Genomic DNA, 27,213 nt, shown 5'->3' with positions numbered 1-27,213 from the left:
ACAGCAAACACACAACTGCTTTGATCTGTTGGTTACTAACAACCTACTGTGTCCCTTGATGTGATTTGGCAAAAGGCTCATATTTGGTGCTTGAATGTTGCTTTTTTTGAAGTTGTTGTTTTATAATCAGAGAATAGTTTAGTTGAATTGTAATCATACTATCATTCTTTCTCGTTTCTTCTTTCATTTCTTGCTTGATCATCTTCATCGGGTTTACTTTTCCGTTCACAGGTGCAATGTTTTTCAGCCGATCTGCTTCGGGAAGTCATAGTGGTCGATCCCAGATGGCTCTGCTCCTCTGTGATTGGTCAATTACTGGCACCAGAAAACATGGAGCAACCGCAAGGACACTACAGCATCCACTTCATTCAGGAAATGTTCCCAGACGCCGAGCCTCTGGACATTGCCCAGCTCTTAGAGGCGATGGACGTCTGCCTTCAAGGCACAGCCATATGTGAATTCCCATCGATAATGAACTGTGAACCGCCAGTCGACGTCTGGGACAGAACCGAGGAACACCAGGATTACGTCTACGGTGGGGTCCGTCTACAGGTGAGCGAATACACCGTGATTCTTCCAGCCGGGTTATTCTCCAGGGTCCAGATGGCCCTGAGAAGGCACTTTGAACACGAGATAGAAGACCCAGACACAGATCTGATTCTGTGGAAGGACGGCGCTAAGTGCGTCAGCGAGACCATCGAGGCCATGCTTGGATTGTGCAATGAAGGTCATAGCATTGACATACAGGTCAGAGGTCAACAGGATAGCAGACAGGGCTGCTTCATCTTCCTAGAGGATCTCATCCACCTGGTGAAACAAGTCAGTTTGGAAAGCTATCCCAGCATGCTCCTCAACTACGACATCCTGAGTGCCTCACAGCTGAAAGTCCACGACAGATACGTGATGAGCTACGAGCCTCTGTCCATCTTCCGGGCCCAAATGTCCGAACAGAGAACAATCACCAATAAGATCACCTCGGAGGACGAAGCCTTCCGGGATCTGTTCTGTTACGGCAATGAGGCGGTAGAGTACAGCCTGGTGTCGGGATTGGACCTTTACATATCAGAGCTTCCGGGCCTGGTCAGGAGGCACCTAGCGATGCTTCTGGATCCCCCCGAACCCCTTGGAAAGGACTGGTGCCTCTTGGCCCTCAAACTGGGACTGCAAGAGCAGATCCCCCATCTGGACTCCTTACACTGCCGGTGCGGGCCCAACGAATCGGAGAGCCCCACGGAGAGGACCCTGCTTCAGTGGAGTCACGTTTACAAGGAAGCCACCATCGGAAACCTGGTGGAGAAACTGGAAGAGCTGGGCCGAGAGGATGCCGTGAAACTGGTCCTCATGAGTTCACCTCTCTTTAAATTCTTGCCCGATCCACAGATGCTGGACGAGGTCGGCATCCCTCACTCCAGCAGTTCGAATAACTCAACTAGCACGGTAGCTTCAAGATGAAAGATCGACCCGGATGAACAGAGGCTGTAGTTATTTTGAAACCTTTCCTTAAACATCTAGTTATCTCTGATATGTACTTTAAAGAGATTATCAGACTCACGCACATACATGCAGTCACACACACAAAAATGAGACATTCGAAGAGGTTGAAGAAATAATGAACAAATAGAATCAAGCAGCAGGACAAATGCAGCTCAAGACCAGTCCAATCAATTCTACCTAAATAGTTTAAAGAATATTTATGATGTGGGGTATGCAAGGTAGAAAATACAGAAACAATACATTTTATTGTAAATGTCCATATATATTTCTCCCCCTATTTTTTTTTCTTACAAGTCACTCAGTGCAATTCTGATTAATCCTGACACATTTTGTTAAAATTCTAGATAATGACTGTGGGTTTTGTATGATTATTGCCATTTTCAGGCCGGAGTACGGTTGCATTTTCAATCGACAGTTAAATTATGGCAGGGAGAAATAGAGAAAGGAGATCGAAACGATACCATCTGTAGAAATGTGATTATCAGGAGTTGGGGAAATAAGTAACCAGAGAGACATGTGAGGTGATTGCAATCACCTAACCTTAGACCTCAGAAGACTAGTTTGACAAGGGAAGATGACCTTGCTCAGGTTTGATGATGGAGTTTGGAAGCTGAAAGACTAAATTATTATTGTAGGAATACCTCCAGAGATAGCACATGGAGGGCATTCTCCTCTTCTCTTCCTTTGAAAAAAGACCAAATTGGCATTCTTTAAATGATTATTAATGTGAGAAAGGTGGCTATTTGTTGATAACCAAACTATTGTAACAAAGCGTGATGTCAGAATCAATGGTAGGGGTGTTATTTCGGCACTTGAGTCGTTATAAGAGTTTGAATCAATAACATATGGAATAAGTCACTATGAAAGGAGGCCTCACATTGTTTGCACATTTCTAAATCTTAATCATAGCCCCTGATAGTTTCTGTCTGATAAACAAGTACACTGCCAAAAACTGTAACCTAAGTTTAAATGTTTCCTTAGTTTTGTTGTTGCAACTTCAGGTCCTCTAACTTTAATACACAAAACTTTCAACAAGTTGGAACAGTGCATAATAATACACCAGTCAATAGTGATCTTAAAAATTATTTTAAATGGCACTGAAATTTCTTTGTTCACCAGGGCATCAATCCTTATTGAAAAGTGGGGGGGGACATAAATGACCGAACATTGATAACCTGAAGGTTTGTGTGCGTAGCGCACATTTTGAGCGCCTTGGTGCAAAGCTGTTATCAGGTGGTGTCCAGGGGCCTGCCTCAGGGCCTTGATGGGGTTCAGGGTTCAGTCATAAATATATTTTAACAAAAGTCACATCTGACAAGTAATTTCTGACATTCAGGTTTAAGTTAGGGCCTTTATCATGATTAATAAAACTTGAAACTAAAACGTAAAAGGGACCATCATGACACTATCTAAGCACAAGATATTTGATGCAAAAAATGCCTCCCAGATTGTCAGAAATGGAACTTGTAATGGCCTTGAAAGTTTTCACTCCCCGAAAACAAGGTCAATTAGAAAACATTTATTCGGTAAAGTCACTTTGTAGGTGAAAAATAAAGCTCTGTTTTATTTATAACATAGGTAACTGAAGATATGAAAAGCACACTAGGGCATTCTAAAGGTGGATGTAGTCTTTATATATACTGCAAACTACTGACTAATGAAATCAGAAGAAATGATATTCACATTCAGCTAAAACGAACTGAAATAGCTCATACTATCCAGGGGGTCACATTATCGTAGGCCTACTTTCGATAAGGCAACGGGAATCTCATAGAGACAGCTTTCCCTGCCCCCCCCCCACCGCCAATCTATGACTCTGTATTTTACATCAGTGAACTTAATCACAAAAATATTTTGTGAATATCTGTACATAACTAGTAAACTAGAATTTGAAGTGTAATTGAGTAATATGGTTTATAGCAACAACGTGACTAGCAGCTTAGCACCCAGGCTGAACACAATATATGTATCCGTCTCAAAACTATGAAATATATAATTATCTCAAAAACATGTCCATGTACTTTCATATATAAACTTGTTACTTCTTACAATGTGGATGTACTGTCATATAATAATAATATTCTAGTGATGTCGACAAAATGTGTCAAGGTAGTTGCTACTAAATTTGTGCCACCTCTAGAAATGGGTAATTACACGTTTTGGAAATCTGCCTGCTGTAATTGTGCAATAATTAAACTTAAATTGAAACTTTATTACCTAAGATTTGGGTTTAGTAGATTTTGTTGCTAAATTAGGGCGATGCAGTGATAGCTCGTCTTCAATATTCTGTTAGATGAAACATAGAGTTGTCTGTTCGTCTGTCTGTTTTAATTTTGTCCTTAGGGAAGATGGTCCTGCAAAGGTCGAAAGTTAGGCCCTTTAAATTATATCTAGATGAAGTACATACATCAAGTAACTCATACATTAGAAGCACAAGTACTCAAATATAAATATATAACAATAAATATTTCAAAATTCATTGAGAAGAGCTCAGAGGATGTCAAACTCGTGTATCTGCTGTGGTATTAGTCCATGCATGACCTGTATAGTTATTACCCATTAATACGCTTCAAAGTAGTTCAATATTTCAGCTTTAACTGTTTACCAAATGTTTCCTTCTTTATAGTATTTATTTGTGAAAAGAAATATTTCATATTTTAGTTTTTATTTCTGGATCTTTTTTTGGTGGGGTGGGGTGGTGGGGAGGGGTATTACTAGAAGTCTTTCTCCCTTTCTGTTTTTACCTAGTTGCAATAGAAGTGTGCTAACGACACCACGCAGGGTTCCTTTCACCTTTGCAAAATGTATTCCCAAAACTCTTTGTAGAGTCTCTTAAAGATCCTGTCTTGAAAGTAGTTTCATGTATGGGTTTTATTTCTGTTTTCACAAACATTGTTCCAGTGTTTATGGATCAAATGGCTTTACGTTTGGAGTGGATTAAAAATGATTTATATTTGGTGAGAGAAAATTGTAAAATAAAGAACCTACTCAGAATAGTTAAGGCAGTTACCTGCATCCACACAAACACAGCACTTCTTACATGCAGTGTGCATTATGGTTCATAATAATATAGCAGTGACCACTCCCCCACCGTCGAGGATACGTGGCTGATATCACTGATTGACAGTTCTCGTTCTATGGGTGGTGTTTAGTGGATAATTAAAAGTAAAAACTAACTCTTTAATCTAAAGAATGATATTTTAATGTTCTTTTTGGCAGTTTATTAACTCTGCAATTATTTCTGATGAACAGAAGGTGATAATTTGATACATTTTATAGGATGAAAGTTAAGAGACAGAAATTAACCCTTAAAGGTAGTAAGACTACCTGGTTGACTTGCCACATACATTTTGAAGATATTTTCCTGTAAATTAAATTAAATATATAGAGAGTTGTCACTTTATTCATCTATACTGCCCTCAACATACTGCCCCTCCTAAAAGTACCCAACCAAAGTCATTTCATGCTAATGTTGTTTTTCTTGATATCTATTCTTTCAACTATCGATTGGGCAGGTCAGTTATAGGTTTAACATAAGGCCAAAGTTTTGTATAACTAAGACATTCATAATATTTTTACCATACTTGTATTGCACAAAGAAGGAGAGACCATCTTGAGTAGGGGGGCTTGGTTGTCGCATGAAAGGTACAACAGGGTATTGCATGTTACCTCTGATGTTATAATCCATTTTAAGAAGCTTCAGCCGACAGACATTTTTAATTTCCAAACCAAGGAAACCGTGACATAGAAAGAAGACGTACTGAAATGTCTTGCTTTGTTGTTTCAGTAATTGCTTAAATTTTATTTTTGTTGAGCAAAGTAACGTCTGTTTCGAAATATGGCTGCTTGTGACCGTGAAGTGAAAAATAGACACTGCCACATTATCAGATTTTCTGCATTCGGTTACGTGCATGTAAAAAAGGTTTAATAACTACGGTAGCTCAAAGACATCATTGAAGCTTTTCTTACTTCTGTGGGTATTTTATTTATGTTTTATCCTTTTCCGGCTGCTGACCACAATTTTGTGGCTCGACTTTGAATCAAAATAAAATCATTAAAAATTGTGCGATAATTATAGAAATGTCATTTATTGTTCGTGGGACAATGAGATACAATACTAATGAGGTGAACACTTTTTAATTAGGCGCAGTTTTGTACAAAAGCAGTTACCCGATATCGTTAATTTCGAATACGCGAGTTGGTACTTGTTGGTACTTGTACTGCTCAATTGTTTATGTCAGTTATGTCTTTGTATGTGGATCGAAAGATCAACCAAGGCGATAAATTATTTTAATTTTACTATATTCATGTCAACATCATACATTATTTATCCTAATAAATATGTATGAGGATACATTTGACATTTACAAAGTATTTCTACCTTCAATTATTATTTTTTCATATGTAGATATGGCGCATTAATACTAACCTTTGTTGTTTATATTGTAAATACATATATAAAAGTCTTAAAAGTGTGTGTTCTTGGTAAAGTTTCAGAATAGAAATGTTACATCAATACTGCATGATGCTATACCTTACATATGGATTAATTAATAACAAAATGCACATTTGGGTTCTATTTTTGTTACTTTTTTTTTCGTTTTTGCATCGACATCTACAATGATATTACCTTTACTCTACTTTATTATTTCTTTGTACAAATAAAATGATACCTTTTATACATTATTAATGATAATAAAATGAAGACGTTAAAAATAAAGGTATTTCATTATTGCAATCATTTATTGTACTATTTCTAACCATTGTGCCCTGTTATAAATTGTGGTAAACCATGAACAGACTACAACTGATAAAGTGTTATCCTAACATTCATCCGTACTAATAATTTAGTAGCCTAAGCCACAGAGATGTTATGATTCCGTATAAGAACATATCAGGTTTCGCATTAACTTAACACTTATAACAGCTGTCTGTTATCTAATGGGATTAGAATTATAAGTAAAGCGTTTGTTTCGTAGAAATTGTGTGTGTATTACGTCAACTGAAGCCGATAGAACTACCTATTCCGTGCTTACAAACTATTGTAAGACCTTTCTGCTATTTTCATGGATTTCCAGATCACACACTGCTATTAGCCAGATGAACAGGAACGGTATCACGAGGAATCAGTCTGCAATGCACGCCAAATTTGTGGCCGCTGCGCGTTCAAGCGATTTCACTTCTAGTCCATTACCACTGTTGATGTCCAGAGCATTCGGCACATGGTAAGTCTTATTATTATCTGAATGTTCAACATCGGTTACCGTGAAAACATTGGACCTTTTCCCAAAGCAATGAATAGATTGATCTGACATGCAGCCCATGTCGTCCGGGATATAGTTGCCGAACTTATCAAATGGTGATGGGTGTCCTAACTCTGCGAATTGACGGATAACGCTTTGTCTTTCCTCCGAAGTTAGACTGTTAATACCGTGTTCAACGATGTCAGCACCCAAAATTTCATGTTCCACTGAACACCTGCAGAGAGTTAAAGATTCTTATAAGATTCATGTGAACTTAATTATGCGGTTATGTATATGTAAGAGATTGTCTAAGTGCAAAGAAGCTCTACAGAAAATGGTTCCAAGCACACAGTGTATATATATATATATATATATATATATATATATATATATATATATATATAAATATATATATATATATATATATATATATATATATATAAATATAGATATATATATATATATATATATATATATATATATATATATATATATATATATATATATATATACAGCTTTAAGGACTCTTGTGTTATTTGAATATTAACAGAGTAATCGAGAGCCGCCAAAATGGACCCAGACAATTTTGTTGCAGGGCACCATTTTAACCCTGACCCCTTACTTATATTGTCAGGCCCAACTTAACCTCAGTACCAGCTTTCTTGTCTTAAGAGTATGTAAAAGATTCAACTCACCTCAAACCAAGGGATTTATCGACGATGAAAAGAAGTACGAATGAGGACATTGCTGTCCAGATCATGATAACAATAGCAAACAAGGCCTGTATCCCAAGTAGCTCGAACCCCCCACCGTAAAATAAACCTGTCAAAATATCAATAAAAAATTATCGAATACATATATAAAACAACACGTGATATAGTAGAAAGTTCATGCCCCCTTATTATCATGAAAGCACGAGGTCAAAGGCTAAATTTCAACATGTACGCTCACTTTCGTTAAGGGCGTAGGAGACGAACGTTAAGGGGATATTTCTTCCACCTTCCGCCCTCCCCCCCCCCCCCCCCATTCACCCAATCCCATTATTCCAAATTTATAAATGGTGTTTAACAAATTACCATATCTTGAGTTAATTGCTTGGATTTCATCCGGTTCGGCGAATAAACCAACTGACAAGAGACCCCACGTAGCTGCTACCGCATGTACTCCAATAACCCCGACTGGGTCATCGATCTTTAACTTCTCGATAAAAAACGGTGATGATATAGCGAGGAGGCCACCTATAGCGCCGATGACTAAGCCCTCCCATGGGCGAGAGAGGGCGCACAGACCTTAAAGAAAGAAAGTCCAGATCATGAAAATTGAAAATGAAAATTTTAACAAAGGAACCTATACCATGATATTTAAGGCTAGCAAGATGGTTTAAAATGAAGTAGAGTCATTCTTGATTTACCCTTGTATTGTTATATTTCAGTAATAGCTTCCATTGGGAGAGTTAAGCCATAATAAAGCAATACGGATTAACAGCCAGCATTTTTGTTTTCTTTGCTGTAAGACGCAAATGCAAGGCAATCGAAGTAAACCTGTCCCAAAGTGAAAATTATACTTACTTGTGATTGAGACTAATCCGCCTAGAACCCCATTATTTAAATAACTGATATCGAATTTTCGTCCGCTTGGTTTGATGAGGCGACTGCCAACAATTCCTGTAATACCGCCCCCTATTGAGGCTGTCAACGTTGTAACTGCAGCTCTGCAAACGCAGAAATGAATATTCAATATAACAAATTTGATTAAGGTTTTTTGTTTTATCAAATCTTTCTGTTCACTGGAAAGGAAAGTATTTTTGAACTTCTTTCTGGCACAGTAAACTAAGTTATTTTTTGGTATAATAAATTTCTTATGACAGTAAGAAAGCGCATTGATACTTACAAAAAAAATTATACTTGTACTTTTTCTTGAAAATATATCGAAAGTGAATGGCTAAAGTATAAAACAAATGAGGCTACGAGCGGAAAAAGAGAGCAGTAACTTATTGTACAAAACCGGAGTGAACTGGAATTTTCATGAGAATACAAAAAATACCGATGCTCGTCTAACATTTGTGGCCGTTTTGTATTATCTTTAGGGGAATCGATCCATTATGATGTCACAGAAGTGACATAGGAAAAACGAACTGAAGGGGGGGGGGTGGGCGTGATCTATGAAATCCGTGCAACTGATACATGTTTTTCTCTTCTCTCTATTTTTTCTTTAATCTCTTAATTTACTGTCGAAATTATATTTACCTCGTTGCCAGCTTCCACTTTCCTCCCGATATTCCAAAAGTACTGCCACAATTGAAGCCCAGCCAGCCCCACCACAACATAAACATTCCTAAGAGGGCGTTGGTGGGGTTACTCATCTGGGTGTCCCTTGACCCGTCAAATCTTCCTCTCCTTGGTTTCAACATGAGTGTAGCAACCAGACCTGTTATCCCTCCAACTAAATGTACTGCACCTTCATGATGATAAACCAACATATTGATGATATATGTTTGCAAAACTTAAACAGTGATCTGATCGGGTTCGTAATGTAAATCTCCCACTTAACGAACAGTGGCGTAGACAAGGGGTGACCTGGGGGGGGGGGGCACGTGCCCTCCCAAACAAATCGTGCCTCCAGGTGCCCCCCAGATGCGATTCAAACAAAAACTTCATCTGCCTCAATTAAAAACATAAATATCGGACAGACAAGTTGCAAAATATAGCACCAGATTACATCTAAGGACCCTTAATAAATCAAAGGGGAGGGGGCACCACATCCCCTTAAGCCCCTCCCCCAGGACAATAAACAACAAAACAATAAACATGTGCACCTAATTAAGTGCTGTGCCCCAAGATTGAAATGTCTGGCGACGCCTCTGTTAACGACCTTAAATTTCTATTAGTTTTCGCTTAAATTATTAAAACAGCGAGTGGTATAAATGGGGCACATTTGTCTGCATGGGTGGGGAGGGGGCGACAATCCCTGGGCCTGAGAAGATGGCAATTATAGCCTGGCGGAGAATTCAGCATTTTCGTAGCAGTCTATTCTTAATTGTTGCTATAGTGTCGTGATGAGTGACGTCAATAGGGAATATGTTTTCCCACCACGGCAATAAAATTAAGCACAAAGTTGTTTGTGAGGATGGTTGAATTCGTTGTAATAACCTTACAATAGCGAACCAAAAACTTCAAACCCTAATTGCCTTCATTAGTATGGCGTTAAAGATATATACCGCACAATTTCATAGAAGTTTTAGAAAATTACCGAAAAAAAGGTAAGAGCGCTTAAGTTTGCTATTATTCTGAATTGATTTATCTAATAAATAAGTGATTGCACCTTGTTTCCCTAGGGTTGGTGAGGGGGTAAGGAAGGGGTGTAAGAAACACTGCTTCACAGCATTCATATTGACAGGGAGTGTACCAGATATATGAAAGTGGCATACGGTTTTTAGTCAGGTGGCTTAGCAACTTTAACGTTACCGGCCGGACAAAAGTACTAAATTTGGCATGGAGTTTCTTTCCGACCTATCTATCGATTTTATCCGTGGAACCCACTTTATCAGTTCCGATTTTTCAAGATGGCGGCCAAAATCCAAGATGGCCGCCAGGAAAAAGGAAATGTCATATATCTGGCTGTAAAAATCGGAGATGAACAAATGAGGGGTCAATTCAGGTGTTTCCGGGGTCACTGAAACAGATGATGACCATGGCATGTTGCTTGAGTAACCCACTTCCAAGATGGCGGCCAAAATCCAAGATGGCCGCCAGAAAAAAGGAAATGTCATATATCTGGCTGTAAAAATCGGAGATGAACAAATGAGGGGTCAATTAAGGTGTTTCCGAGCTCACTGAAACAGATGATGGACATGGTATGTTGCTTGTGCCACCCACTTCCAAGATAGCGGCCAGAATCCAATATGGCCCCCTGGAAAAAAAAAGGAAATTTCATATATATTCATTCCCCAGACCCCCTGTGCCCTTTTCTGATCGGAACCATCAAACCTTCCGTCCTCAAACGTGTAAATGAAACCGGGCTAGCACCCTGACTATATGTTATGACAAGGCCCCCCCCCCCCACTCATAGTAAAACGATAGCTTGGGTTCGAATCTCTCCGTTGGTGAGCTCTGGACAGCGGTAACAGCGATGAAGAAGGGAAAGTCCTCGGTCCCGATGGCCTCCCTGCTGAGTTCTATAGGACCTTCTGGGAGGTTCTCGGTGGGGACTTAAGAGACGTGTTCGCTACCGCTTTCCAGTTGAATTACATGAGCCAAACACAGAGGGCTGGAAATATTGTTCTCCTCCCAAAGTCAGGAGACCCTTTGGACCCTAATAGGCGTACAATAACGCTGTTAAATCTGGACTACAAAATCCTGGCCAAAGCATTAGGAAATCGCTAAGCGAATGTGATGCCGGATATTGTAGGTCCTCTCCAGACTTGAGCTGTGCGAGTCCTTCGGATTGAAATCAGTGTTTATTCGTTGGGTCTCGTTACTATATAAGGACGTCACGAGCATGGTCACTGTTAACGGATTTACTTCTGGTCCCTTCCCGGTTCGAAGGGAGTCCGTCAGGGTTGTCCCCTCTCCCCGTTGTTGTATGTTCTCTTCAGCGAAACGCTCAGTACCTCGCTGAACAGATGCTTGGGGTTTCGACCTTTCAATGTACCGGGTGGGGCTAGAGTTAAATGCGTGCAACATGCCGATGACGTCACTTGTATTGTGTCGGACCTCGTCACCTTCAAGCCTTTATCGAAGGTTTTGGCCACCTTCCAAGAGGCTACTGGTGCCAGACTTAGCAAGTCCAAGACCAAAGGGCTGCATTCAGGGGGTTGGCGTGGCCAATCCCTCCCGTTCGATATTACTTGGTCAGATGTCATGATCAGGGTAATCGGCATCTGGCTAGGTTATGGTGCCCCGGAGGCCACCACTTGGGCCGAGAAGTCTGATCAGGTGGAGGCAAGGCTCGACACATTCAATCGGAGGTGACTCTCCCTCCCTGGGAAGGTTACAGTTGTCAATCGTTTTATTGTTCCTCTCCTTTGGTATCCTGGTACGGTGATCGCTGCACCAGATTATGCCTTGGTGCGATTGGAGAGGATCATTTTTTATTTCATTTGGGGAAAGTGAAAACCAAACCTTCTCAAAAGGACCGTTCTGTAAAAGGCCCCCTTGAGCGGGTGGGCATGGTTTGGTCCACCTACCATCTTAACTGCGCTTTCTCCTTTTGAAAGGTTTTTTTCGTTGCGTTTGAGAATAACTCGTTTGCCTTTTTTGTTACGTTCTGGGGTGGTTTTCTTTTTCGCCACTTCTGGCCCGGATCCTTTTCCAATAACCAGCCAAAGGCGACACGGGGGGGTGTATACTCAGATTGGTGACTCACTTTGCCATCAAAGAGGAGGGTGGGCCAGATGTTCTGCTGAACGTGGGTCCCTCGGCTTGCCAAACCGCCATCTCTCCAGATGTGTGGTGTTCTGTGTGTTGTAGGTCACTAGAAAGCCGTCTCCGGGACTTGGCGAGGATTGCACATGGGGTCCTCATCACTAACCATTTTCGCCTAGTCAGGTGGCGATTAGGTTATGGGATTTGTCCCTGTGTGGGCTGTAAAGCCATCAGGACTATGCAACACCTTTTGTTTGAGTGTCCCTTTGTCCGGTTGGTGTGGGAATGATGGTTTCACGCCTTCATTATTGGTGTTATTGGTTGTAATTGTTGTTGTCTTGGTTATTAGTGTTATTGGTTGACCTCAGATGACTAGTGACCCGACTTAGCGTGTGTTGTTCGCAGAATTGACGTTGTGTTTATGAAGGGGGGGGGGCCTTGTCTATACCAGACAACAAGTCTTACTGGAGATCCTCGCTAATAGCAGCCCTGGAGTACAGGTTCGAAAAGAATGACCTAAATACCTCAGATGACTAGTGACCTGACTTAGCGTGTGTTGTTCGCACAATTGACGTTGTATTTATGAAGGGTGCACAATCGTACAAAATCTCTCAATGAGTCGGTATTCACATCTGGTCGGTTTTCCCTCAAGTTACCCTATTATATAGTTGACTCAATGTAATCAGTCTTACATGACACTCGTTACTCCCATATAATAACGGGCTTTGCGACAGTGTCTATCCACGGTCGATCACACCTCAAAGTTCCCCAATAAGTCCTAAGTGGCTTCCTGAGCCAAAGTGACACAATTAGAATACCAGCCAAAACATATAGTCAGGGTGCTAGCCCGGTTTCATTTACACGTTTGAGGACGGAAGGTTTGATGGTCCCGATCAGAAAAGGGCACAGGGGTCTGGGGATTGAATATATATGAAATTTCCTTTTTTTCCAGGGGGCCATCTTAGATTCTGGCCGCTATCTTGGAAGTGGGTGGCCCAAGCAACATACAATGACCATCATCTGTTTCAGTGAGCTCGGAAACACCTTAATTGACTCCTCATTTGTTCATCTCCGATTTTTTCAGCCAGATATATGACATTTCCTTTTTCTGGCGGCCATCTTGGATTTTGGCCGCCATCTTGGAAGTGGGTTACTCAAGCAACATGCCATGGTCATCATCTGTTTCAGTGACCCCGGAAACACCTGAATTGACCCCTCATTTGTTCATCTCCGATTTTTACAGCCAGATATATGGCATTTCCTTTTTTCTGGCGGCCATCTTGGATTTTGGCGGCCATCTTGAAAAATCGGAACTGATAAAGTGGGTTCCACGGATAAAATCGATAGATAGGTCGAAAAGAAACTCCATGCCAAATTTGGTGCTTTTGTCCGGTCGGTAACGTTAAGCCTGAAAATTGTTGCTAAGCCACCTGACTATTTGTAAGGGTACACTGTACAGTACTGAAATGAAACTAGGTTACTATAAGTTGAGGTTCTCATGTATGACGTAAGCGCTTGATAAAGTACGACGATATGAACAGGCCTGCATGATTCATGAAGCTATACGTACACTATATATACACAAGCTGTACACAACATACCTTAATAAAATGGAAAATTTACACTTGACAAAATGACAATATTAGTATACGAAAGAGAATTTCGAGGTCACTTTCTACCTTTATTCCATGCCCACCCCCCTTCCCTTCCCCTTCCCCTCACCACCACCCACAGACATAAACACCGTTCTGGTCTCACGCAATGTTTTCTTTTCGCTCTGAAGTGGTTTGGTTTTCTCTCTTTGGGAGAATCACTGTCTTACTTTTAAGCCATTTTCACTATTTCAGTTCAAGGACGTAATCGTGTGGACATAAATCTTCCCAATATTAACGGACAGTATTAACAGACAAACAAATCTTCAATCTTTGAAACACCGTTCTGGTCTCACGCAATGTCTTCTTTTCGCTCTGAAGTGGTTTGGTTTTCTCTCTTTGGGAGAATCACTGTCTTACTTTTAAGCCATTTTCACTATTTCAGTTCAAGGACGTAATCGTGTGGACATAAATCTTCCCAATATTAACAGACAGTATTAACAGACAAACAAATCTTCAATCTTTGAAACCCAATTATACTAAAAGTCGTAACGACCTTTATTTTTAGCAAACTTACAAACAAGGTTGATAGGATTTTACATAAAATTGGGCAGATATATTTCTCTTTTTCTCTCTTTCTCGTTCTCATCTTTGTGTACATTCAATCTTGATCTCCATAGCAACCTGTGGCACCTCGGCATCGATTGGTAGATTGAGATAATCCTATTCAGGGAATTGGGGTTTCTATAATGTATTATAATTGCATTACAGTGACCAGATATTTGCAACTAAAAGGATACATTCGGCTATTTAGAGATTCGATATAGATAAAGGCAATGTATCTCTCTATGTACGGTGATACAAAGTTATCAATTATTAAATGATTTTATATAAGATTCCGTTGGTGTTGTTATTCTCAAAACTCGAAAATAACTAAATCTGAAACTTAATTTAAGAACGGTCATACTGGCGTAATTACTTCATTGAGAATTCTGTCCCTTTCAAATTAGAATTGACAAACAGTGATTCTGCACGACAGGGCGTATTCCTTCCCTTTTTCTTTTTATCGTATAACTATTGTATAACTTTTTAATCTTATTTGCTGAAATCTAAAGTTAATTATAATGGTAATTTTTAATCCTCTTTTCGACGATGACCTCCGCAGAAGTAAATGGAAACGGGGAAGGATTAAGGTTAAAGAAGAGTACTTTGGCAAATATTGATGTCCTTGCCCTTAAATATGTTATGGAAAAAAAACCGTTTCAATAAGTAGATCTCTTTTAAGTGAGATGCTCACTATAAGTACCTGGCTTTGAAGTGACATTCATTGTACTTTCTATAATTCAGTTGATTTTTTCATTTTTTTTTCTTTTTTGTGTTGGTAAGAACTTAATTAAAATTTTGTTGGTCGTGTCGTATTCACATATAGTATCGTTATAGCCGCGTCCTTAAAACTTACTGGTATTTTAGGTCTCTTTGACGTACGACGACTGAAGGACATTTATTCTACCCCAAGGCTGTAGAATGAGTGTAAACTTTCCCTGAAATTGTATATATGTTCTATCATGTGCTCAAACAAGTAGGAACGAGTCAAGTACAGTACGGGATGCGTATAAACCAGAACGGGATGCGTAGTCCAGTATGCGTATACCAGCGTATACCAGTATAAATGACGTCAGGATTTCAAATCCTAAACTCTACCAACGGGATTATCCTGCGACTTTAGATAGTGGCTGCTGTCCCCTATGATCTGCATTTCTTTACTGAGTAAGGGCCAAGAAAATCTTCATTGCAAATATGATGATATACATAGGTGTAAACTAGTTTACATCATTACACTGTCGGCTGACATTGTTATTGTTATTAATTGATGAAGCTAATTGATTTGGCTAATTACCACAATTAGAACGAGATCATCTACGTCATGCACCCTTAACTCCACAGAATGAGAATTCACTCTCTGAGAGTGTCCGGAAGAACAATTCTTTATAGACGTAAATTTCGCTCTTGTAAGTGTGACTTAAATACCAAATAAGGCTCAACAATGATGAGTATTTTTCACTCTGTAAGCACAATTTGTTTTACAAACTTCTAAAGTATAATCTGCGTGGAATCCTTCTCGAAAGAGTGAACATTGCGGACACTCTCAAAAAGTGAATTCTTACTTTCTGGAGTCAAGAGCGTATACCCGTAACACCGAACATTACACTAAATTACATTCATCTAAAACCAATTTGAATAGTGCAATGTATTTAAATAACACGGAACCAGCTTTTGTTTTTGAGACTTACCTGCACCGGCAATGTCAATGGCACCCATCTTGTAAAAGACACCTTCCTCTGCCCAGGCCCAGTGAGCCGGGAAGCAGTAAATGATGGTGTTGAACAGCGACACCACACAATATGATTCAAGTTTAGTTCTCTCTGCCATGGCGCCTGTTTCCAAGAATTAATGCAAATACATCAAAGACGAACAACATGAGATATTTATTTATATCCCATTGAATGCATAGATAAACTGAAAATCTTCAACCAGCAACACCGTAATGTGTACACCGAGGTGCACCAACCCCCCTACCCAATCAGTAGAATAACATTACAACATTAATGACACCAATAAAGCTATTACTGTACACGCTAAGACTTCTAACAGTTTTAAAACCTACTTTCCTACCAGAAATCCCTTAACCAGGGGCGGATCGAAGATTTCTCGAAGGAACTGGTGATTGGGCGTGAGGGACGTATCGAATAAAATTATAAAGAAGTTACTACCCAAATAGCGGTGCAAGTTTAGCGTACTTAGTTAAAATACTGATTGGCCTTTAAATTGAGATTCTCAGAATAAAATTGTGTCTATTTGAACTGACTTACCCGATACTATAGTTGTTGCAGTTGTAGCGAAAGAAGCTTGGAAAACAAATTTAGCAAATATCCAGCCCATGTCATCGAGATCTTCTGAGTCAGTAAAAAACATACCCATACCTTTATAAAATAGGGAAATAAAAGAGGGACAACATTATAATTATTTTAAATATTATTATTTTGGGGGGGGGGGGAAGGGGGGGTTTTTAATCATCACCTATCCGGTAACATCATGTCAATCATGTTTTTCTGTATATATAAATTTGTTTTTTTCTCTCAGCTTGACTATGCGGAAGATCCTGTTAATATCAAAGCGTCATGTCTTCAACTTTGATAAAATTTACATAGACAAGGTTTTTTTGAAGTAGTTCGGGAGCAGTTTAACGGGCGTTTCTCTCTTTTCTGATTATATATATATATATTCAGATATATACTTTATCTATTTAACCTACATATTTTTATATACGTGCGTGTCAGTTTGCTTCGGAAGGAGATCCAGCTAGGACCAAATCTTATACCCTCTCACTCTTCTAAAAATCAAACCATCTCACTTTTCTATACCTCATACCCTCTCACTCTTCGATACCTCAAACACTCTCACTCCTCTATACATCATACCCTCTCACTCTTCTGTACCTCAAAACCTCTCACTCTTCTAAACCTCATACCCTCTCACTTTCTATACCTCATAACCTTTCACCCTTCTTTACTCATACCCTCTCACTCTTCTATACCTCATAACCTCTCACTCTTCTATACCTCATACCCTCTCGCTCCTCTGTACTTCACACTCTCTCACTCTTCTATACCTCATACCTTCTAACTCTTCTATACCTCATACCCTCTAACTCTCTATACCTCATACCTTCGAACTCTTCTATACCTCATACCCTCTCACTCTCTATACCTCATACCTTCTTACTCTTCTATACCTCATACCCTCTCACTCTTCAATACCTCACACCCTCTCACTCTTCTATACCTCATACCCTCTCACTCTTCTATACCTCATACCCTCTCACTCTTCTATACCTCATACCCTCTCACTCTTCTAAACCTCATACCCTCTCACTCTTCTATACCTCACACCCTCTCACTCTTCTATACCTCATACCCTCTAACTCTTCTATACCTCATACCCTCTCACTCTCTATACCTCATACCCTCTCACTCTTCTATACCTCACACCCTCTCACTCTTCTATACCTCACACCCTCTCACTCTTCTATACCTCATACCCTCTCGCTCCTCTGTACTTCACACTCTCTCACTCTTCTATACCTCATACCTTCTAACTCTTCTATACCTCATACCCTCTCACTCTTCTATACCTCATACCCTCTCACTCTTCTATACCTCATAACCTCTCGCTCCTCTGTACTTCACACTCTCTCACTCTTCTATACCTCATACCTTCTAACTCTTCTATACCTCACACCCTCTCACTCTTCTATACCTCATACCCTCTCACTCTTCTAAACCTCATACCCTCTCACTCTTCTATACCTCATACCCTCTCACTCTTCTATACCTCATACCCTCTAACTCTTTTATACCTCATACCCTCTCACTCTTCTATACCTCATACCCTCTAACTCTTCTATACCTCATACCCTCTCACTCTTCTATACCTCACACCCTCTCACTCTTCTATACCTCATACCCTCTCACTCTTCTAAACCTCATACCCTCTCACTCTTCTATACCTCATACCCTCTAACTCTTCTATACCTCATTCCCTCTAACTCTTCTATACCTCATACCCTCTAACTCTTCTATACCTCATAACCTCTCACTCTTCTATACCTCACACCCTCTCACTCTTCTGTACCTCATACCCTCTCACTCTTCTAAACCTCATACCCTCTAACTCTTCTATACCTCATACCCTCTAACTCTTCTATACCTCATACCCTCTCACTCTTCTATACCTCATACCCTCTAACTCTTCTATACCTCACACCCTCTCTCTCCTCTGTACTTCACACCCTCTCACTCTTCTATACCTCATACCATCTCACTTTCTATACCTCATAACCTCTCACTCTTCTTTACTCATACCGTTCACTCTCTATATCTATACCTCATACCCTCTCACTCTTCTATACGTCATAACCTCTCTCTCCCATATACCTCACACCCTCTCGCTCCTCTGTACTTCACACCCTCTAACTCTGCTAAACCTCATACCCTCTCTCTCTTCTATACCTCATACCCTCTCACTTCTCTATACCTCATATCCTCTCACTCTTCTGTACCTTTCACTACACAGGAACCTTTACAGTAGATATATATTCTGTTTGGTAACGTTTTTAGATCTCTTAGAATTTCTAATGAACGCAAATTAGCGAGTATTAAACGATTCTGTTATTGAAAAACAATCAAAACAAAAATTATATAAAAAAAAAACATGTCATCGACCAGCTTTTTTTTCAAATTAGTCTTAATATCGGCTTGAACCAGTTAAGCAACTGAAAATATGTGTGTGCTTAAAACCTAATGGCTGAAACTTGCACTTCATTAACCAAATGCAGATAGCAAAAATGTCAAGTCAAGTCAAACTGTTTTCGTTGTCCACAAATTTCCATATAAAGACGAACTCACGTTGTTGAACAAAATTGATCAATTTTGTAACGAGTGAGAAAATATGGATGAATACTACCAAACAAAATTGTTATAAATTTTACTTTTTATATTCGAAGTGAAACTAAAGACCCTATATGTACTGATTATATCACTGTTCTCGATAACTGTCTCTTATTTTGACTGAACTTCAAATCGATGCGTTTTACATTTTCATTTAGCTAAAATTGTAATTATTGTTGTTATTGTGGTAATGTATCTTTTTCAGCTTAGGACAAGAATTAGATAATCCACTCGGCTCACAATGATTCGAATTACTTGGCTGCAGTTGTGACGTCACAAAAAAAAAGATAAGTGAATAAGATCGGGTCTATAAACAAAGCGCTTTACATATTATCAACACGCAGAAGCAGTTGGTGTGTAATTTGCATAACATCATGTATTTTAATAAATTCGTGGTCATCATTTTATATGTGAGAGCTGTTAGCTTGATGGTGTATGAATAAATTTAGCTTGCATAATTTAAATTAATTACCAGCCTATGCTCAGAACATTCAGTCATTATTTTCCCTTACCTTCTTCAGAGTACATTGATCTTACAAAACGTGCTCCATTTATCATTCAATTACAGGAAACAGAAAACAGAAATTATAAATTAGAAGTTCCCTTTATGTGTTAAAGGACAGTACCCTTCTTGTTTTCATTTTAGTTATGAAAAGTAACTTTAGTTCACAAATTAAAAGAACACTGTCATTAGAAGTGTCTTGTTTTGTTGGAAAGAAAAGTATAGTCCATAGGAAAAAAATAAATATGAATAAAAAAGTGCTGTTTTGTTGAAAAACATTTTAGATAATTGAATCTGAAAGAAGAGAGTGCCCATTTTTGGTTAAAGAAAAGTGCATATATATGAAAAGTGACCTTCAGTTGGGAAATTATAAACTGTAATCACAAAATGTTCTTTTGTTGCATTTTATGTATTCAGATACTGGAATTTAATTTCGATACAAAATTCACAGAGCTTCCATTTTGTCCGGGCGATTTGAGAAGAACTATCGCCCGGACACCCCCTCTCTCACCCCACCCACCCCTTAATTAAACCCTCGCCCGCCATCCTCTTACAGTAAGATAATTCTGGATAATGAACGAATGACCTATATTAGTTATATGTTCGTGATATTACGATTTGCATGGAATTGAGAGTTACAATAAAGAACTCACCACAAAACCAGTTTGAACCTTCATCTGTACCAAAGCTAAAAGCATAACCAAACATCCAATAGGATAAGCCTCCAAAGATGACGTCCACAGAATTCTTCACCATGATGTTAACTTCATTCTTCCTCGATACCATGCCAGATTCCAACAAACCAAAGCCTAAAATTTGTAGAGAAAATGATGAATTTGTGTAATTGTTTTTTCTTCGTTTAGTGTCCATGGGTTTCGAAGGGAAACCATGATTTTGATCTTGATGAATAGGTTATGTAATATTTCGAACCTGGCAAATATACATGAGATCAAACTCCAAACACTTTCAAGCGATTTAATGTATGGAATACGTTACGTCACTATTCAAAACAAAGTTTAACATATGCAGTATACCGGCATGTTTCGCTTTCATTGCGACAATGCACCCCAAAATTAAGTATAGCATATCACATACTGGACTAGAGTTTCTAGGCTAGTGTCATCAAACCATACGCCCTATAGGGTTGTATAATTGGGTATTGATATGCAACCTTATAGAGCAGGCAACGGTCCGGGGGATGTTGGGGTGTACAACCCCCACCCCTCTCTCCCTCTCAACCCCACACAAGTAGTTAAGTATTAGCAAACACTGTGCGGGTAGACCTACAGTAATTATATATTTCACGTCTATTTTTCGCCTGGGTGGATCCCAAGGGCTCCCGTACCCGGGGAGTCGCCTTCAACGATCACATGCCCAAAATTTGAAAATTGGAAACCATGCCTAACATGAAACTTCCCCAATGCCGAGCTAAATAACTACACATTAAAATTTGTTATAATTAATGCAACCGATTATTATTAATATTGTGTCATTCAAGGGAATTTTATGAGGTCAGAATTTGCGTAACAAACGCATCCAGGTTTTTTGCAACAATCTATAGACATAAGATTGTTAATCAAGCGTGTCACGCGACATTATTTTACAACAATTTAACATTTAAGAGCATTTAACATCATCAATTAAAGTTGAAGGCAGCACCGTGCAATATACAGAATTGGGGAACAAAATATGCTTTTTAAAGCGTACCCTGGCTGTTCCTCCATTTATATTTCATGGTCGTTTCCCAGTAATACCTTAAACTAGTCACGATCAAGACCACCCACGCCAGGTAATATTTACTTTTAAGATATAAATACTTTGGGAAGTGAAAATATCAGTAAGGTTGTTCGATCTGGCTTCAAGCAAAGCTATTAAATACTAACGAGTTCTTCATTTGATGTAGCAGTTTAAAATGTTATTTCACGTTGAGTGAACATCAAAGAAAATATCTATCGATATGAACGAACATAATGACGAGATGAACTAAATGTAGATTTTCGCATCCGACACACTAAGTGTAAAGACTATTATAGTCGTTGCTGATTTACTCAAGCGGTGTGATTACTTTCGAGGTCGCAGTATTTAAAAACTGATCTCATTTTATTTTTTTTGGTCTTAAGAATTGATGATGTTGTAAGTTCATAACGTTTGTAGTACTATCAGGCTTAAATTCATTTGGTGAAAAGTTAATATAAAAAATGCATCATTACATTAAAATTCATATCGAATCTTTGTAGGAAATGACAGCTGTCTGGGAATTAATTTCATTGAATATTGGATTATTAAGGTGGAAATGTTGCACTGAAAATCCAAATATGAAATAATAAATTAATATTGCAGTTAAAACGAACTACTATTTATTGTGTACATGTTCAGCCTGACACATGTGAACAAGAGAAAAAAATCACGAGAGAAAACTATTAAGCCCCCTTCCACCCCCCCCCTCCTCCCCCGCCCTCCACATCTTCCTCCATATTCTCTCCTCAACCTTCATGCAGAACCTACCATATGCACGGAACAACAAAAGATAAACTTTGTTGCTTTGATTGCAAATACAAAGTATAAATAATCATTAAATAGTACATCGTCTGCTGTGTCTTTTACTTACCTGATTGCATGGTAAATATCACGAAGATTAACTTGCCATATTGCATGGTAAATATCACGAAGGTTAACTTGCCATATTGCATGGTAAATATCACGTAGGTTAACTTACCAGATTGCATGGTAAATATCACGAAGGTTTACTTACCAGATTGCATGGTAAATATCACAAAGGTATACTTCCAGATTGCATGGTAAATATCATGAAGGTTAACTTGCCATATTGCATGGTAAATATCACGAAGGTTAACTTACCAGATTGCATGGTAAATATCACGAAGGAACTCGTCAGAATCCAGGTTGCATCATCCCAACTATTACCTCCCCTGTCTGTTATGGGGGCACCAGTACTTGGTAGCACAGTAACATTTGGAACTTCCATGATGCTTGAGAAGGAAGGGGGAGGCCAGGGGGGTACTTAGCTCTTCTTTAAATGTTTCCTGTGAATATGAAAATGTATTTAAAAAAATATTATTTTTTGTTTTTGTTAGATAGTACCATGCAAAACCGCGTCTTATCACTATTATTAATCACATTTACATGTTAAGCGTTGTATATAGTATAGGATATGAAAATACTAAGCAATTATTATTGTACGAAGAAAGCCCTTTTACGAGTCAAGATCTTGCTGCTGGTACAAAATATTCGTTACTACTGACCCGCTGTACATTGTATAAGGTCCAATTGCATTAGGACCAAACATTGCTTGAGTGGGTTGCAACTATTGCAGTTGAGGGCAAACAAACATGGTATCATTGTAATAAATAAAGACATCTGATTTCTAGAGGATCCATTTGCATTTCTTTAAACAAATTTAAAATTCCAGGAACGTAATATGAGAAACGGTTCCAGGAGATTATGAAGTAGGGGATTTGGCTTTGGGGTAGAGGTAAGGGGGCGTTAAAGCCGACCCCTATGTAGGGAGGGTTGGAGGTGCTCCCCCAGAAAGAAATTAACATTTTAGACATGAAATGGTATGTTATTCGACTATCCGTTGTGAATCCATGCGGTAATATTCAAAATTATTACAACACCATTAATAATTTAAACGGAAATTAAAAACATGTGTTTTGCACTATTGCGCGTAGGCGCACTTAATATATTACAAGAAGTTAGATAATGAAAGATGTACGGTAAAACTGGCTATATCCAGCGTAAAACAGCACAAGAATGATAACAAAAATTGTCCTTATTGTTATATAAAGACATAAGAGTCCAGGGTTCGTTTTTCATTGATGAAAGAGAATCATCCAGGGGAAATTTGAATAACAATTTCTACATTCGAGATATTAATAAGTGAATCTACCATAATTTGTCCCACAAGTACATTGAAAGCAAACAGGAGTAATGGCATGTTTCCGCAAATACAATAACTACAGTAACCTGCAATAATAGGGTATAAATTCCAATATTTATACCAACTTAATTTGTTTCGTCTGTGCAATTATGAAAATCATATGCAAGTTTCATTTAGATTTATACCGGTCTTTACATGCAACTTATACGAACGTATAGGCTATAAGTTGTCTTTACTCTCAACCGCTGCAGTTTACATATCACTGTCATTAACGTTACTATGCTACTGTTTTTTTGTTTTAGTCTGGGCATAAGTTGGTTATATATAGAGAGAGATATATCTTCCAATTAAATATCTCCTATCGGCTGATTTCAACTGAATAATTCATCATACGAACGAGACAAAAAATAGATGGAACGAAAGAATTGCCAACTTTGGCTAATGAGATGCTTATGTGAGGATCTTAGCTTCATCCATTACGTACTAAGATAGATAAGTCACAGACTCCAGCCCTGCGTCGTTGTAAACTGAAAATGTTTCATTTGAAATGTAAAACAGAAATTTATTGGCTGGATTGCTAACGATACGATCAACTATAAGTTACATTGCACATTCCCATACGAGCACTATACATTAATAAAACTTGGTCATAGCATATATAGGAGGAGGGTAGTTGAGGGGCAAGTCTTCGTGTATATGTATTTAACTTAATTGTAAATTAATATACAGACATTATGCTTTTGTTTTCGACCAAGAAAAGGAAAATAAGAATATACTTGGATAGCTTTAAATATGACAGATACTCATAATATCATATATTCTCCGACATAGAATACCTTAGTTTAGCGAAGGCTTGTGTATAGAGGGAACAAACAAGCCTATTCGCAAGATAGTTTAGTATATCGATAAAAACCGTCTGAATAGACACCCTCAATTAAATGGTGAGAGAGTCAGTTGGAAGATATCTAACTATACTAAGGAGCCCTTAGATCTTAATCAAGATTTAATACAGTAACCCTTATATACAGATACGAGTAAATACCTCTTCGTGTAACTTAGTGAATGCTCAATAAGAAATTATACCGATGCAACATCTTCATAAAGGTACATCTACGTAGTATGTCAATATGTAATTAGTAACATCAAAACAGAAATCAGGTAGAGATTCAGCAAAGTTTGAAATACAAGGACAAGATTATCATTTAATTGTATTCCGTGAAAGCTTCAATTCCTAAAAGCCGGGGTTCTTTAACAAGGTAATTGTTAGAAGACACCGTATTTCGATTACCTCCCCTCAAAATATCTATCAATAAAGTGTTAGAGTGCTATTAGTGTAATGTTATTGTATTGGGATTGTATATAGTGTCGATTCTGAATGAAAAGTACAGAAAACTTTATGCAGCAGTTGTGATATATCTAGGCATCGGCTTTCCCTCAGTGTTTGGTTCTGATTTTATTGATAAACATTAATCAAGAAAAAACAAAGCTGTTACTTATCGGCTGTAGGTTCCAAGATATCTACATCAATGTTATTATGTTGTTGTTTGTAGTTAAAATTGTAAACAAATCCTATAGCCGTAATCCTGTATAAGAGTATAGACTCTACATACTGTAATGTCGACCAGATTCCCCAAAGTTCCGGGCTGTTTGAACTTATATAATAATCTTCAACAGAATATATTGAGACAAAAAGCGAAGAAGAGGATGATTAATGGTATCTCTAATTTACTAATGGCCTCGACCATTGATCCTTGATTGATATAGGTGAAATTAATCACAGATTATGGCAATGACTGACTTTTTTTACAGAGATCATATATTAATTAAACAGAGTAAATAGAAATGATAATGTAAATTATCTTCACACTTGCGCAGTTGCACATTTACGCTAACACGTGGGAAGCGCGATTATGTTGGGACTTGTTCGCCAGAATATACAGGCTAAACGATTCTATGAATAGCGTAACAAAACTTACACAAAATTACACGAAATTAATCACAGATTATGGCAATGACTGACTTTTTTTTACAGAGATCATATATTAATTAAACAGAGTAAATAGAAATGATAATGTAAATTATCTTCACACTTGCGCAGTTGCGCAGTTGCGCTAACACATGGGAAGCGCGATTATGTTGGGACTTGTTCGCCAGAATATACAGGCTAAACGATTCTATGAATAGCGTAACAAAACTTACACATTCTCAATCGTTGCGAGACCGCCTTACAAAAAAACAACATATCTTTGTGATACACAACTGAACCGTAGATAAAATGTATGTGCAAATGGAGGATATTATTACGGATAAACATTAACTCTCCCTCTCTCTCGCTATTTGCTTGGACTTAAATACACGTTGAGTTAACGGTACTTTTCTTAGAGTTTCTTAGTTGTACGAGCAGTATCCCCCGCAAACCCCAAAAGATACTCGATTTTCACTGTTTTAAAACGAACAAAGTAAACCTACAAGTCATGCCAAGCACATAATCGTGTGATAATTACAAATATACCAGTGTATTGGTAACAACTTACATAAACTAGGCGATTCCCTTAGCTCTTGTCCCGTCAGAGGCAAATCTCGGTCTCCTCGTGACTAATTAACAATATTACGCAACTACTCACAATGGGGAATTCATCTACAGATTTGAGGTCCTGATTGGACAAGGTTTTATAAGAAAAGAGGGGGTAGATTGTAATTTAGCTGCACCTACCTGCAACTCGTGTAACCACACTCATCCGCTCTGCACCATTTTGGGGGAATACAATTTCAGACTTCTAGGCGCCAGCGGCAAGTCGAAGGAACGCTCAATCTTATGACGATTAAGTTCCACGACTAATTAGCTAAAATGAGTATGACATTTCGAAACACTACATCTAAATCTGAGTATTTTAACATATATACTAATTGGCTATGGTGGGTTTATAATGAACGTTCTGTGCATTACACAAAAGAAAAGCAGAATGGCAATGAAGATAATGATCAGTGAACTCACAAAGCTGTTACGTATCGGCTCTATAGGTTCCAGGAAATCTATATCAATGTTATTAATGTTGTTACCTGTTGTAAAATTTATAAAAAAAAAAATCCTATAGTCCTAATCCTGTATAAGAGTATATACTCTACATATATATATATACCGTAAGAGTATCATACAAGGATATCATGTACGTTAACCTAGTAATAGCAAATAATGATAATAATAACAATAATAATAATGATGAGAATCCGGCTAGATTTTGAGAAAATATCGTTAAAATTCGTTAAAATATCGTTAAAATATCGTTAAATATCGTTAAAATTGTAAAAACTTACCTTCAAAAAAGAGATAAAATAAACCACCCAAAATATCAACAGTCTTCCTGAAAATAGCAGAGAGAGAGAGTTTCGAAAGCAACTCGTACGGTATTTTTTCTATCTCTTAACGAGTTAAATTACTTGGTTTTGTTGTCTGCAGTATTCGCAAAATTCAGGTTCTGCACGCGTCAGGCATAATCGTCTTACTACCGTATATATAAGTGTGTGTGCAATAGAGCTGCGTTGACTAATACGAATATTGCGAAACTAATTACATCGAGCATCTAGCCGATTTGATAGTCATAGGTCATATG

The 27,213-nt window shown here is 38.3% G+C and overlaps 2 protein-coding genes across 7 annotated transcripts in view; one reads left to right on the top strand and one right to left on the bottom strand.

Moving 5' to 3' along the window:
* The window catches only part of LOC139978597 (death-associated protein kinase 1-like), a 90,828-nt gene extending 84,602 nt beyond the window's left edge, over positions 1–6,226 (top strand). For all 3 annotated transcript variants that reach the window (XM_071988935.1, XM_071988936.1, XM_071988934.1), the window contains one exon: positions 232–6,226. In XM_071988935.1, coding sequence (XP_071845036.1) covers positions 232–1,452 — 1,221 coding nt within the window. In that variant the 3' untranslated portion in view covers positions 1,453–6,226. The remainder of the gene's footprint in view (positions 1–231) is intronic.
* Positions 6,023–27,213, bottom strand: LOC139978604 (putative ammonium transporter 3). Of its 4 annotated transcripts, none has more exons than XM_071988947.1 (10): positions 26,918–27,213; positions 22,561–22,745; positions 20,355–20,510; positions 16,563–16,673; positions 15,984–16,127; positions 8,984–9,194; positions 8,306–8,448; positions 7,814–8,026; positions 7,433–7,559; positions 6,023–6,972 (listed from the first exon to the last, which is right to left on the bottom strand). In XM_071988947.1, the coding sequence occupies exons 2-10, from the start codon at positions 22,685–22,687 to the stop codon at positions 6,621–6,623; spliced, it is 1,584 nt and encodes a 527-aa protein (XP_071845048.1). In that variant the 5' UTR covers positions 22,688–22,745; positions 26,918–27,213; the 3' UTR covers positions 6,023–6,620. The 4 variants fall into 4 exon arrangements, with proteins under 4 accessions (XP_071845048.1, XP_071845047.1, XP_071845051.1 ...); XM_071988946.1 differs by lacking the exon at positions 26,918–27,213 and adding an exon at positions 26,137–26,194; XM_071988950.1 differs by lacking the exons at positions 22,561–22,745; positions 26,918–27,213 and adding an exon at positions 22,418–22,435.

This window comes from Apostichopus japonicus, chromosome 13 (assembly GCF_037975245.1).
Source record: "Apostichopus japonicus isolate 1M-3 chromosome 13, ASM3797524v1, whole genome shotgun sequence".
Lineage (NCBI taxonomy): Eukaryota > Metazoa > Echinodermata > Holothuroidea > Aspidochirotida > Stichopodidae > Apostichopus > Apostichopus japonicus.
The sequence above is the reverse complement of the archived record's forward strand: the minus strand, read 5'-3'. Positions and strand labels throughout refer to the sequence as shown.